This window comes from Pleurodeles waltl, chromosome 3_1, assembly GCF_031143425.1.
Source record: "Pleurodeles waltl isolate 20211129_DDA chromosome 3_1, aPleWal1.hap1.20221129, whole genome shotgun sequence".
Taxonomy (NCBI): Eukaryota; Metazoa; Chordata; class Amphibia; order Caudata; family Salamandridae; genus Pleurodeles; species Pleurodeles waltl.
The window spans coordinates 13,357,443-13,371,935 of record NC_090440.1 but is presented as its reverse complement, the minus strand read 5'-3'; the positions used below and the strand labels follow the sequence as shown (position 1 = coordinate 13,371,935).

Genomic DNA, 14,493 nt, shown 5'->3' with positions numbered 1-14,493 from the left:
GTGTACATCTGTTCGTGGCATCAGTCGCAGTAGATTTGCATGTTCTGCATGAGCTCGCCATCTGGTGTTGGGCCGGAGTGTTACAAGTTGTTTTTCTTCGAAGAAGTCTTTCGAGTCACGGGACCGAGTGACTCCTCCTTTTGTCTCCATTGCGCATGGGCGTCGACTCTATCCTCGATTGTTTTTCCCCGCAGAGGGTGAGGTAGGAGTTGAATTGTAGTAATAGTGCCCATGCAATGGAGTGACTAAGTATGCACCTATTTAAGGTTGAGATGATACATATATAAATAATTGAAGGTAACTTCCAAACTGCTACAGGCTCCCGGGGAGGCGGGTGGGCACATGCGAATCTACTGCGACTGATGCCACGAACAGATGTACACTGGGTAAGTGACATTTTCAGTTCGATGGCATCTGTCGCTGTAGATACGCATGTTCTGCATAGACTAGTAAGCAGTTATTTCCCCAAAAGCGGTGGATCAGCCTGTAGGAGTGGAAGTAGTCTGAAATAATGTCCTTAATACGGCTTGACCTACTGTGGCTTGTTGTGCGGATAACACGTCTACACAGTAGTGCTTGGTGAATGTGTGAGGCGTAGACCATGTGGCTGCCTTACATATTTCTTGCATTGGGATGTTTCCTAGAAAGGCCATGGTAGCACCTTTCTTTCTGGTTGAGTGTGCCCTTGGTGTAATGGGCAGCTGTCGTTTAGCTTTAAGGTAGCAGATTTGGATGCATTTAACTATCCATCTGGCTATACCTTGTTTTGAAATTGGGTTTCCTGCGTGAGGTTTTTGAAATGCAATAAAGAGTTGTTTAGTCTTTCTGATGTTTTTTGTTCTGTCAATGTAATACATTAATGCTCTTTTGACATCTAATGTATGTAGTGCCCTTTCAGCTACGGTATCTGGCTGTGGAAAGAACACTGGAAGTTCCACTGTTTGATTTAGATGGAACGGTGAAATAACCTTTGGCAAAAATTTAGGATTGGTCCTTAGGACGACTTTATTTTTGTGTAGTTGTATAAAAGGTTCCTGTATAGTAAACGCCTGAATCTCGCTTACTCTTCTTAGGGAAGTAATGGCGATGAGAAATGCCACCTTCCAGGTTAGGAACTGTATGTCGCAGGAGTGCATGGGTTCAAAAGGTGGACCCATAAGTCTAGTTAGGACAACATTTAGGTTCCATGAAGGAACAGGTAGTGTTCTTGGTGGTATAATTCTCCTAAGGCCCTCCATGAATGCTTTAATGACTGGTATTTTATATAGGGAAGTTGAATAGGTAGTTTGCAGGTATGCAGATATTGCTGCAAGGTGAATCTTAATGGAAGAGAAAGCTAGGTTAGATTTTTGTAAGTGAAGCAAGTAACCCACTACCTGTTCTGGAGTTGTGTGTAATGGTTGTATTTGATTAATATGGCAGTAGCAAACAAACCTCTTCCATTTACTTGCATAGCAGTGCCTGGTGGATGGCCTTCTTGCTTGTTTTATGACTTCCATACATTCTTGGGTAAGTTGTAAGTGCCCGAATTCTAGGATTTCAGGAGCCAGATTGCTAGATTCAGCGATGCTGGATCTGGGTGTCTGATCTTTTGGTTGTGCTGTGTCAACAGATCTGGCCTGTTGGGCAATTTGATGCAGGGTACCACTGATAGGTCTAGCAGCGTTGTGTACCAGGGTTGCCTTGCCCAAGTTGGTGCTATCAATATGAGTTTGAGTTTGCTTTGACTGAGTTTGTTTACCAGGTAAGGAAGGAGAGGGAGAGGAGGAAAACGTAAGCAAATATCCCTGACCAGTTCATCCATAGGGCATTGCCTTGGGATTGTTTGTGTGGGTATCTGGATGCGAAGTTTTGGCATTTTGCGTTCTCCCTTGTCGCAAACAAGTCTATCTGAGGTGTTCCCCAGAGTTTGAAATAAGTGTTCAGAATTTGGGGGTGAATTTCCCATTCGTGGACCTGTTGGTGATCTCGAGAGAGATTGTCTGCGAGTTGATTTTGTATCCCTGGTATAAACTGTGCAATTAGGCGAATTTGGTTGTGAATTGCCCAATGCCAAATTTTTTGTGCTAGCAGGCTTAACTGCGTGGAGTGCGTCCCCCCCTGCTTGTTTAGATAATACATTTTTGTCATGTTGTCTGTTTTGACGAGAATGTATTTGTGAACTATTATTGGTTGGAAAGCTTTTAGTGCTTGAAAAACTGCTAGAAGTTCTAGGTGATTGATATGCAGTTTTGTTTGATGTACGTTCCATTGTCCTTGTATGCTGTGTTGATCGAGGAGTGCTCCCCACCCTGTCATGGAAGCATCTGTTGTTATTACGTATTGTGGCACTGGGTCTTGGAAAGGCCGCCCCTTGTTTAAATTTATGTTGTTCCACCACAGAAGCGAGAGGTAAGTTTGGCGGTCTATTAACACCAGATCTAGAAGGTGACCCTGTGCTTGAGACCACTGTGATGCTAGGCATTGTTGTAAGGGCCTCATGTGCAGTCTTGCGTTTGGGACAATGGCTATGCATGATGACATCATGCCTAGGAGTTGTAATACCATCTTTGCTTGTATCTTTTGTGTTGGATACATGCGTTGTATGATGGTGTTGAAATTTTGAATTCTTTGTGGACTTGGAGTGGCTACTCCTTTTGATGTGTCTATTATGGCTCCCAGGTATTGTTGTACCTTGCGTGGCAGAATTTTGGATTTTGTGAAATTGACGGTGAACCCTAGTTTGAAGAGGGTTTGTATGATATGATTTGTGTGATTTGAGCACTCTATTAACGAATGGGCCTTGATTAGCCAGTCGTCTAGATATGGGAACACATGTATCTGCTGCCTTCTTATGTGTGCTGCGACTACCGCTAGACATTTGGTAAAAACTCTTGGTGCGGTTGTTAATCCGAAAGGCAGTACTTTGAATTGGTAATGTATTCCTTTGAATACAAACCTTAGGTATTTCCTGTGCGATGGGTGTATTGGTATATGGAAATAAGCATCCTTGAGGTCTAAAGTTGCCATGTAGTCGTGCAGCTTTAGCAATGGCAATACTTCTTGTAGTGTGACCATGTGGAAGTGGTCTGATTTGATGAAAGTGTTGACTACTCTGAGGTCTAGGATTGGTCTCGGTGTTTTGTCCTTCTTTGGTATCAGAAAGTACAGTGAGTAAACTCCTGTGTTTATTTGTGTGTTTGGCACTAATTCGATTGCATTCTTTTGCAATAGTGCCTGCACTTCTATCTCCAGGAGATTGGAATGGTGTGTTGTCAAATTTTGTGCTTTTGGTGGTATGTTTGGAGGGAATTGTAGAAATTCTATGCAATAACCATGTTGGATAATTGCTAGAACCCAAGTGTCTGTAGTGATTTTCTCCCATGCTTTGTAATAATGACTTATTCTTCCCCCCACTGGTGTTGTGTGGAGGGGGTGAGTGACATGTGAGTCACTGTTTAGTAGTAGGGGTTTTGGGGCTTTGGAATCTTCCTCTATTTCTAGGGAATTGCCCTCCTCTATATTGTCCCTGAAAACCTCCTCTATACTGTCCCTGGTAACTGGACGGTGTGGCTTGTGAGGTGCTGGCTTGTGTGCTCTGACCCCGAAACCCCCCTCGAAAGGGTGTTTTACGGAATGTGCTGTAATTCCCTCTGCTCTGCGGGGAGTAGAGTGCGCCCATGGCTTTGGCAGTGTCCGTATCTTTTTTGAGTTTCTCAATCGCTGTGTCCACTTCTGGACCGAACAGTTCTTTTTCATTAAAAGGCATATTGAGAACTGCTTGTTGAATCTCTGGTTTAAATCCAGACGTTCGGAGCCATGCATGCCTTCTGATAGTTACAGATGTATTAATTGTCCGTGCAGCTGTATCTGCAGCGTCCATGGAGGAGCGGATCTGGTTGTTGGAGATGGCCTGTCCCTCCTCAACCACTTGTTTTGCCCTATTTTGTAAGTCCTTGGGCAGATGTTCAATGAGATGTTGCATCTCGTCCCAGTGGGCTCTGTCATAGTGCGCAAGTAGTGCCTGGGAGTTCGCGATGCGCCACTGGTTTGCAGCTTGTGCTGCGACTCTTTTACCAGCTGCATCAAACTTGCGGCTTTCTTTATCTGGGGGTGGTGCATCTCCAGACGTGTGAGAGTTGGCCCTTTTCCTAGCTGCTCCTACAACGACAGAGTCTGGTGGCAGCTGTGTAGTGATGAAAACCGGGTCCGTAGGAGGCGGCTTATACTTTTTTTCTACCCTTGGTGTGATTGCCCTACTTTTAACCGGCTCCTTAAAGATGTCTTTTGCGTGCCGGAGCATACCAGGGAGCATAGGCAGGCTTTGGTATGAGCTGTGGGTGGAGGAGAGTGTGTTGAATAAGAAATCATCCTCGACCTGTTCTGAGTGGAGGCTTACGTGGTGAAATTGTGCTGCTCTAGCCACCACTTGAGAGTACGCGGTGCTGTCTTCTGGTGGAGATGGCTTCGCAGGGTATGCCTCCGGACTGTTATCTGACACTGGGGCGTCGTATAGGTCCCATGCGTCCTGATCTTGGTCACCCTGGCTCATGGTGGTGTGAGCTGGGGAGTGTGATGGAGTTTGTGCTGGTGAAACGTCAATCACGGGCGGAGGTGAGGGTGGTGGTGTAACTCTTTTCACCACTTTTGGTTGTGGTGTTTGTTCCGTCTGGAACTCCAACCTCCTCTTTCTCCTAATGGGGGGAAGGGTGCTTATTTTTCCTGTCCCCTGCTGAATGAAGATACGCTTTTGCGTATGGTCCACATCAGTTGCTTGTAGCTCTTCCTCAAACCTATGCTTCTGCATTTGGGAGGTTAGCGAGTGCTCTTCTGTATAAGAGCCTGAAGCTGGGTCGCTTGCAGTTTGTTTCGGCATGGAAACTTTGTCTGCGTGTTTTTTCGGCTCCGAGGTGACTTTTTTCCTTTTCGGGGCCGAAACCTCTCGGCGTCGATCTGTTTCGGTGCCGCTGTCTCGGCGTCGAGCCGTGTCCACACCGGCATCACGGTGTCGAGGCTTGTCTCCAGCACTTTCTCGGTCCCGAGAAGGCTGCGTGCCGGTGTCTCGACCGGAGTTGGACGATCTCGGCACTGTTTGGGCCTTTTTCGGTGCCGACGGTCGGTCACCGAATTTATGGGTCGAGCCATGGCCTGGTGGCAGTGGCGTCCCCTGGGCCTTGTAAATGTTTCTCTGTGTTGTTTTTGACGTCTTACTCACAGTTTGTGTATCGTCGAATCCTTCGGAGTCTGAGTCTTGGATCGAGAAGGTACCTTCCTCTTCCTGTTCCTCGAACTCCCGTTGGGCTGTCGGTGCGGACGCCATCTGAAGTCTTCTGGCTCGACGGTCTCGGAGTGTTTTTCGGGACCGGAACGCACGACAGGCCTCGCAGGTGTCTTCGCTGTGCTCAGGTGACAGGCACAGGTTGCAGACCAAGTGTTGGTCTGTGTAGGGGTATTTATTGTGGCATTTGGGGCAGAAACGAAACGGGGTCCGTTCCATCGTTGTTCTTCAGCACGCGGTCGGGCCGACCAGGCCCCGACGGGGGATCGAAAAAACTACCCCGAAGGGCACCGGAGCTCTTCGATCTTAGGCACGGTGTTGAATCTAACTACGCCGATCCCGAACGCAACAATACCGACGAAAATCTTCCGAAATTAGCTAATTTTCCGTTCCGAAACTCGGAGCGACAGGAACACGTCCGAACCCGATGGCGGAAAAAAAACAATCGAGGATAGAGTCGACGCCCATGCGCAATGGAGACAAAAGGAGGAGTCACTCGGTCCCGTGACTCGAAAGACTTCTTCGAAGAAAAACAACTTGTAACACTCCGGCCCAACACCAGATGGCGAGCTCATGCAGAACATGCGTATCTACAGCGACAGATGCCATCGAACCACTCTTTCTGCTGCATAATCTATCTAACTGCAGATTCCTCACCTTTTAGAATATTCCTCAGATGCTAGACGATCTGGAAAGAATTCAGCAATTCTCCAGCACGCTGGCAAGTGGTACTGCACTTGCTCCATACCACAGCAGCTCTGCTCCATACCACCCCGAGCAGAGACTCATATAAATGCAGCCCATGCGCACTGACATCAATTTCTTGCTTGACTCTTTCCATGCCCTCAGACCTGGAGAATGACACGATCTTCTCTACCAGTGTGCAGTTAACAAACTTGGAACTTTGTTAGATTTTAAAAAGAGACTATTCTACAAAATGGGGAGAAAGCAGTGAAGAATCTGCAGTAAGGCAAAGTACTTACTTTAAAAAGTGTTAGGGTTACCGAAGATAAGTAACTAGTTCTACTAATAGACACTTCTAAATGCAAATTTTTCACCTTTAGAATAGATATGAAAGCAATACCTACTCCAAGAGGAGGATCTGTAGAGTGGACTCAGACCAAAATGTCCTACCGGACAGGTGAAATGTTCTTTCCGTCCTTCAAAACATTTTACACTGCATGTTTTATTTGGTGGCAAAAAGATCTGCCCAGGGATCTCCTCACTACCGGAAGTTGCCTTGTGCCAGGTGCAGATACCATTCATGAGCTGCCATAATGCTGTTGGCTAAGCTTGTCTGCCCTGGCATTCAAAGATCCCACTAGGTAGTTCCCTGCAGTCAACTCCTGAGGTGCAGGATCCAGGACCTCACTCCCCCTGCTTGTTGCAGGAGCACATGGCCGGTGGTGTTGTCTTTGAGAACCTGCACCAGCCTCCCCTTGATGGACTGCAGGAAGGGCTTCGGTACCAGGAGAATGACCCGCAACTTCAGCAGATTAATATAGATCTGGGTTTCTGCCAGAGGCCAGAGTTCCCTGAGCTTTACGTTTTCAACATAATCTCCCCAACCCAGAAGTGACACCTGTCACCACATTTAACTCTGGGTGGAGGAGGAGGAGAGATCTGCCACCAGTCCAATTGCAACTGAGAAGCCCCCACTGCAGATCGTGCGCACTTTCTTCCAAACTCTGGACAGCATCTGACAAGTTCCCTTGGTGCTGGACCCAAAGAAACTTCAAATTCCATTTCAGATCCCACATTTGTCGAATGGCACGGTGAACAAGGCGGATGCAGTAGGCAAAAACCCCAAGGCAATTCAGAACTCCTCGAACTGAGATACAGGACTGAAGCTATATCATTTGGATCATAACTGGAATGTTCTGGACTTGTTGCAATGGAGGAAAGATGCTGACTGAACCATATCCAGGACATCTAAGATGAAGGAGTGCCTCAAGGAGTCAGGTGAGACTTTGGCTCGTTGACTGATGATGTCAAGAGGTGCACTGTCACCTGGAGGTGGTTTACAGCTGCCCACCTTCAAAAGCCGGCCGTGGAGGTAGGGAAAACTAGTGTCCCGGCCAAGCGACAATTGGCAGCAACCACCACCACTTTTGCGAACACCCGAGAGGCAATGTTGATGTCAAAGTGGTGCACGGTAAACTGAAAATACCCCAGCCCAACTTTGTCTGTGGGACTGCAGGACAGGTGTATGAAAATAAGTTTCCTGCAGGTCGGTGGACACCATCTAGTCGCTTAGGACCCGACAGTCAGAATCTAAGCTCGCATGAGTATTTGTCCTTATGCAGGAAAACATTCTGAGGCCAAAGATCTAAGTTGGGCCAAAAACCCCACTCTTTCTTTGGTATAAGGAAATAGCAAGAATGGTAACCCTCTCCTATTTCCGAGTCCGGAACCCTTGCAATGACTCCTTTGGAGAGCAAAATGTGCACAGAATAAACAGGTGTTTCCCTGAGATTTGCTCTGCTGGGGTGGGTTGGGGTATTAGATTCAGCCGAGACTCGCCCCCTTCCTCTCGGACCCCACACCAAACACTTGTGAAGTTCCCCAAGGATCGTACCTCGGCCCTACTCTGTTCAACGTCTACATGGCCCCGCTGCCTGCCATCGTTAGGAGCTACGGAATCAACATCATTTCCTACGCCGACCACACCCAACTCATCCTCTCCCTATCCAAAGAATCCAACACAGCCAGACACAACTTTCACGAAGGCATGGGAGCAGTAGCCAAATAGATGAAAAACAGCTGCCTCCAACTCAACGCGAACAAGACAGAAGTTCTCATCATGAGCCCCCAACCCGAAGCTTGGAATGACTCATGGTGGCCACCCACCCTTGAAAACACGCCCACCCCCACGAACTAAGCCCGAAACCTCAGGATCATTCTGGACTCCAGGCTCAACTTGGACCCCCAAATCAACTCAGTCACTTCCTTGTGCTTCTGCACCCTCAGCCTCCTATTCAAGACCTTCAAATGGATCCCCCTTGAACACAGAAAGACCGTCACAGACACCCTCATCACCAGCAGACTGGACTACGGCAACGCGCTCTACACCGGAATTAACAAGGAACTCATCCGCAAACTACAGAACATCCAGAACACCGCCGCCCGACTGGTCCTCGACCTGCCCCGACACTGCCACATCTCTCAACACCTGCGAACACTTCACTAGCTTCCAAAGGAAAAAAGAATCACCTTCAAGATCCTCATACACGCACACAAAGCCCTCCATGACACCGGACAGCCGACTCAACTGCCACATACCCCGCAGAACCCTTCGATCAGCCCAGCTCTCTCTCGCCGAAGTACCCCGCATCAGGAAAACAAGAACAGGGGGACTATCTTTCTCTTACATCGCAGCCACAGGCTGGACCGCCCTCCCGCTACACTTCAGACAGACTACACCCCCTCCTCGACTTCGCCAAGGAGCTGAAGACATGGCTTTTTGAAGAACCACCTCACTGATGGACGCTACACGACCCCCCCTTCCTCCCCACCCCCAGCGCCTTGAGACCCTTACGGGTGAGTAGCCATGCTTGATAAGCCCTGATTGATTGATTGAGCCGAGACAACAGCCATGCTGAACAGTTTGGAGTATTTTGGGCATGATGGATCACTGCCCTGGGAAGAAAATGCTGAATGTGAACCATTAATTGCTAACTAAGTGTCTTGGCAATTGCTGCTGCAGGGGAAGAGATTTGGGAAGACTGGTGCCCTTGATTGCCTGCAAGTTGTCTTCCTGATCCTCGTCTCCGGCCTCGAAAAGATTGGGGTGATTGCAGAAACTGAAGCTTCCTATGCACCAGGCCCGTAGCGTTTACATTTCCGGAACTGGCGAGGCAACTGTTTGGCAGGAGTCAAGAGACCAAGAGAACGTACTGTGGTACTATTCTCTTTAATGTGCAGTAAAGCAGAGTGGGCTTTCTCGCCCAACAGGCATGAGCCATTGGACGGCATATACATGAGAGACGTCTGTACGTAGAATCCGGTGGACCGTATCCCCACATAGCGGCAGAGCACCACAGAAGTGCCAACCTCCCTTCAGACAATCAGTAGTATCAAGGCCAGCATGAATCTCATATTTGGCCACATCATGACCATCCCGAACGATTTGAGCCAGTGATGCCCTAAGATGTTCAGGGACCGTAGGAAGATCTCACAGGCGATGGCCCAGAGAGGTGCAATATATGCCTAACAAACAGCACTGACAGACTGCAATGCCATGCTGGCTGAAGAGAGCACTTATTTCACAAACCCCTCAATCCTCTCCGATCTCTTCCTGGGGGAGTTAAGGTTCACCCTGCTGGATGAAGCATGAACCACCAGATTTTCAGGGGTAGGGTGCCTTGTGAGGAAATCCTGGTCACCAGGCACCATTCTGTAACGTCTGGCCACCTGCCTATTTACGGGTAGGAAAGAACAGGGCTTTAAGCAGGTGCAATTTAAAGTATCAGTGTGGGTCTGTTTGAACTGGGGCCAGGGCTCAGAAGTGGCTGGCCAAGGCTGCAAGATATCCATAAGGACATCTGGATTAACCTCATTGGAGTGTGTTTACAGGTACAAGACCTTCGCTGCACGTCGAATTACCACTGGAAATGAGTCACTCTATTCCATTGGCAGGCCAAATGGCAAATTCAACTTTGCACTGGGGAGGTATTCACAGCCCACTGCCCTCTTGTAAGTCCATGAAAAAATGATCACACATAAGCCTCCTCACAAGACACACAAGGACCACACACACGAGTCTCCCTCATGAGCCGCTTGAGGCCATCTGAAGAGCTCCCCCTCACAAGCCACACACAAGATGCCCCCCTCACGAGCCACCCTCACGAGACACACAAGGACCCCTCACAAGTCACCCTCGTGAGCCACTTGAGGTCATCTGAAGAGCTCCCCCACATGAGCCACACACAAGCTGCCCCCCTCATGAGACACACAAGCCCCCTATCAAGCCCATTAAAGACCCTCTGTTTCAGACTAAGCCCACCACCCCATGACAGCCTACCACCCCCACCCAGGACTCACAGCAGTCGGACTCGTCGGACCAGTCGCCGCAGTCGTCATCGCCATCGCAGTGGTAGATGTCCAGGATACAGCGGCCATAGGCGCACTGGAACTCCTCCAAGCTGCAGGTCGTAGCGGGAACATCAGACGCTGGGGAGAGAGGGATATGGACCATGTGGTCAGTGAGGGGAGTGATGGCCTGCCCACTGGACATGGATAGTGTGGTCAGTGAGATGGCTGCCTGCGTATGACAGGTCCTTCTGTGTAGGTCTGTGACATTCCGTCCCCAGGACATGAACCCTGTGGTCAGTGAGGTGTCCGCCTGTGTGCAATAGCTCCCTCTGTGTAGGTCAGTGACAGCCCACTCCCTGGACATGAACCCTGGTCAGTGAGGTGACCGCCTGTGCACAATAGCTCCCTCTGTGAAGGTCTGTGACAGCCAGCTTCCCGGACATGAACCCTGTGGTCAGTGAGGTGACCGCCTGTGCGCAATAGCACCCTCTGTGTGGGTCAGTGACAGCCCGCTCCCTGGACATGAACCCTGTGGTCAGTGGGCGCAATAGCTCCCTCTGTGTAGGTCAGTGACAGCCCGCTCCCTGGACTTGGACCGTGTAGTCAGTGAATCGACAGCCTGTGAGTGACAGGTCCCTCGGTGGAGGCCAGTGATGCTGTGATACAATACTAGAAATACCCCTCTCCCACCCTGGCTCTCCCACCCGCACTCACGGCAGCTCTCCTCGTCCGAGCCGTCCTTGCAGTCCGTGTCTCCATCGCAGGACCAGTGCTCAGCAATGCAGCTCCCATCACTGCACTGGAACTCTTTCTCCGAGCACTTCCTCGTGTCTGCTGGCCGGGGAAGGAGAGGAAGGACACATGGTGGGGATACAGGACAAGAGGAGGAGGGGCAGTAGGACACAGGACACACAGGGAGATAAATAAGAATACATGCAGGTACAGCAGGGCATAGGAGACACAGGGAGACACAGGAGGACACAAGAAGGTCAAATAAGACACAGGGAGATACAGGAGAACACAGGAGGGCAAATGAAGGTGACAGGAGACAAGGGAGACACAGGCAAGCACAAGATGGATGCAGGAGAATGCAGGAGGTCACAGGACGTGTGACAGAAGACACAGGGAGACACAAGAGAACACAAGTAGGCACAGGAAGGGGGCAGGACAACATGTGCAGACGCATGAGGACACAGATAGCAGGGCAGGGAGAGAGAGAACATGGGTATTCATTTAGGTGGCAAATATTACAGGAAGGCAGAGGGCTGAACTCTGCTACATGCTGGCACAGAACATCACGTCAACACAGCCGCAAATGGACACTAAATAATGTTCATAAGCATGCCAGCACAAAACTGGCACATCAGGTGTGCCCAGATTCCTACTCTCCCACCCGAAAACTACTATTAGTACAAAGCCCAGACTGTACCACCCTTGTCTCAGGCCACTGAAGTTACCACCCCACCAGCACCCTTTACTGTATGTAGTACAGTGCGGCCTGCAGTCCCAGCACCCCAGAGGGACTCTCTGCCTCCCAGAGCCCCTCTGCCCACTCTGCCCCTTCTCACCCATACCTAGTGGCAACCCGTCGACTGCACCATGGACAGATTCAGCTCCTGTTCACCAGCTCACCACACTCTTCACAGTGCCACAGATAGTGTCTGCCACCTACAGTCCCTCACGGCCACACTCTGCCCCCCCACACCTTCTCACCCATCACATGTACCAACTCACCACAGATGAAGTGTCTGCTTCCTAGAGCCCCTCGCGGCCACACACTGCCCCCCCACACCTTCTCACCCATCACATGTACCAACTCACCACAGATGAAGTGTCTGCCTCCCAGAGCCCCTCGCGGGCACACTCTGCCCCCCCACACCTTCTCACCCATCACATGTACCAACTCACCACAGATGAAGTATCTGCTTCCTAGAGCCCCTCGCGGCCACACACTGCCCCCACTGCATCTTCTCTCCCATCACTTGTGCCAACTCACCACACTGCTCACCACAGATGAAGTTTCTGCCTCCTAGAGCCCCTTGCGGTCACATTCTGCCCACCACTTGTACCAACTCACCACGGATGAAGTTTCTGCCTCCTAGAGCCCCTCGCGGCCACACTCTGCCCACCACTTGTACCAACTCACCACAGATGAAGTTTCTGCCTCCTAGAGCCCCTTGCTGCCACACTCTGCCCACCACTTGTACCAACTCACCACAGATGAAGTTTCTGCCTCCGAGGGCCCCTCGCGGCCACACTCTGCCCGACTGCACCTTCTTGCCCATCACTTGTGTCAGCTCACCACAGATGAAGCGTCTGCCTCCTAGAGCTCTTCACAGCCACACTCTGCCCACCACTTGTACCACCTCACCACACTCCTCACCACAGGTGAAGTGTCTGCCTCCTAGAACCCCTCGGGGTCCCACTCTGCCCATCACTTGTGTCAACTCACCCCGCTGCTCACCACAGATGAAGTCTCTGCCTTCTACAGCCCTTCGTGGCCACTCTCTGCCCTCACTGCACCTTCTACCCCACCATTTGTACCAACTCACCACACTGCTCACCACAGGTGAATTGTCTGTCTCCTAGAATCCCTCGGGGTCCCACTCTGCCAATCACTTGTGCCAATTCACCACACTGCTCACCACAGGTGAATTGTCTGTCTCCTAGAGCCCCTCGCAACCACACTCTACTCCCACTGCACCTTCTCGCCCATCATTTGTGCCAACTCACCACAGATAAAGTGTCTGCTTCCCAGAACCCCTTGCAGCTGCACTCTGCCCATCACTTGTGCCAAATTCATCACACTGCTCACCACAGGTGAATTGTCTGTCTCCTAGAATCCCTCGGGGTCCTACTCTGCCCATCACTTGTGCCAATTCACCACACTGCTCACCACAGGTGAAGTGTCTGCCTCCTAGAACCCCTCGGGGTCCTACTCTGCCCATCACTTGTGCCAATTCACCGCACTGCTCACCACAGGTGAAGTGTCTGCTCCTAGAGCCCCTCGCAGCCATACTCTGCCCCACTGCACCCTCTCGCCCATCACTTGTACCAACTCACCACAGATGAACTGTCTGCTCCTAGAGCCCCTCAAGGCCACACTCTACCCCCACAGCACCTCCTTGTCCATTACTTGTGCCAACTCACCACAGATGAAGTGTCTGCCTCCCAGAACCCCTCGCAGCTGCACACTGCCCATCACTTGTGCCAAATTCACCACACTGCTCACCACAGGTGAAGTGTCTGCTCCTAGAGCCCCTCGCGGCCACACTATGCCCTCACTGCACCTTCTCGCCCATCACTTCTACCAACTCACCACAGATGAAGTGTCTGCTCCTAGAGCCCCTGGCGGCCACACTCTGCCACCACTGCACCTTCTCGCCCATCACTTGTGCCAACTCACCACAGATGAAGTGTCTGCTTACCAGAACCCCTCGTGGCCACACTCTGCCCCCACAGCACCTTCTTGCCCATCACTTGTGCCAACTCCCACAGATGAAGTGTCTGCCTCCCAGAACCCATCGCGGCTGCACTCTGTCCATCATTTGTGCCAATTCACCACACTGGTCACCACAGATGAAGTGTCTGTCTCCTAGAATCCCTCGGGGTCCCACTCTGGCCATCACTTGTGTCAATTCACCACACTGCTCACCACAGATGAAGTGTCTGCTCCTAGAGCCCCTCGCAGCCATACTCTGCCCCCACTGCACCCTCTCGCCCATCACTTGTACCAACTCACCACAGATGAACTGTCTGCTCCTAGAGCCCCTCTCGGTCACACTCTGCCCCCACTGCACCTTCTCGCCCATCACTTGTACCAACTCACCACAGATTAATTGTCTGCCTCCTAGAGCCCCGCGCAGCCACACTCTGCCCCAATTGCACCTTCTTGCCCATCACTTGTGTCAACTCACCACAGATGAAGTGTCTGCTCCTAGAGCCCCTGGTGGCCACACTATGCCCCCACTGCACCTTCTCGCCCATCACTTCTACCAACTCACCACAGATGAAGTGTCTGCTCCTAGAGCCCCTCGAGCCCACACTCTACCCCCACAGCACCTCCTTGTCCATCACTTGTGCCAACTCACCACAGATGAAGTGTCTGCTTCCCAGAACCCCTTGCAGCTGCACTCTGCCCATCACTTGTGCCAAATTCACCACACTGCTCACCACAGATGAAGTGTCTGTCTCCTAGAATC

At 50.7% G+C, this 14,493-nt stretch overlaps 1 protein-coding gene across 6 annotated transcripts in view; it reads right to left on the bottom strand.

The window, feature by feature from the left end:
- Positions 1 to 14,493, bottom strand: part of LRP4 (LDL receptor related protein 4) — a 460,938-nt gene that overhangs the window by 157,591 nt on the left and 288,854 nt on the right. For 4 of the 6 annotated variants that reach the window (XM_069221680.1, XM_069221681.1, XM_069221685.1 and 1 more), the window contains exons 5-6: positions 11,006 to 11,125; positions 10,301 to 10,429 (exon numbers count right to left, since the gene is read on the bottom strand). In XM_069221680.1, coding sequence (XP_069077781.1) covers positions 10,301 to 10,429; positions 11,006 to 11,125 — 249 coding nt within the window. The remainder of the gene's footprint in view (positions 1 to 10,300; positions 10,430 to 11,005; positions 11,126 to 14,493) is intronic. The other 2 variants (XM_069221682.1, XM_069221683.1) reach the window with 1 other exon arrangement.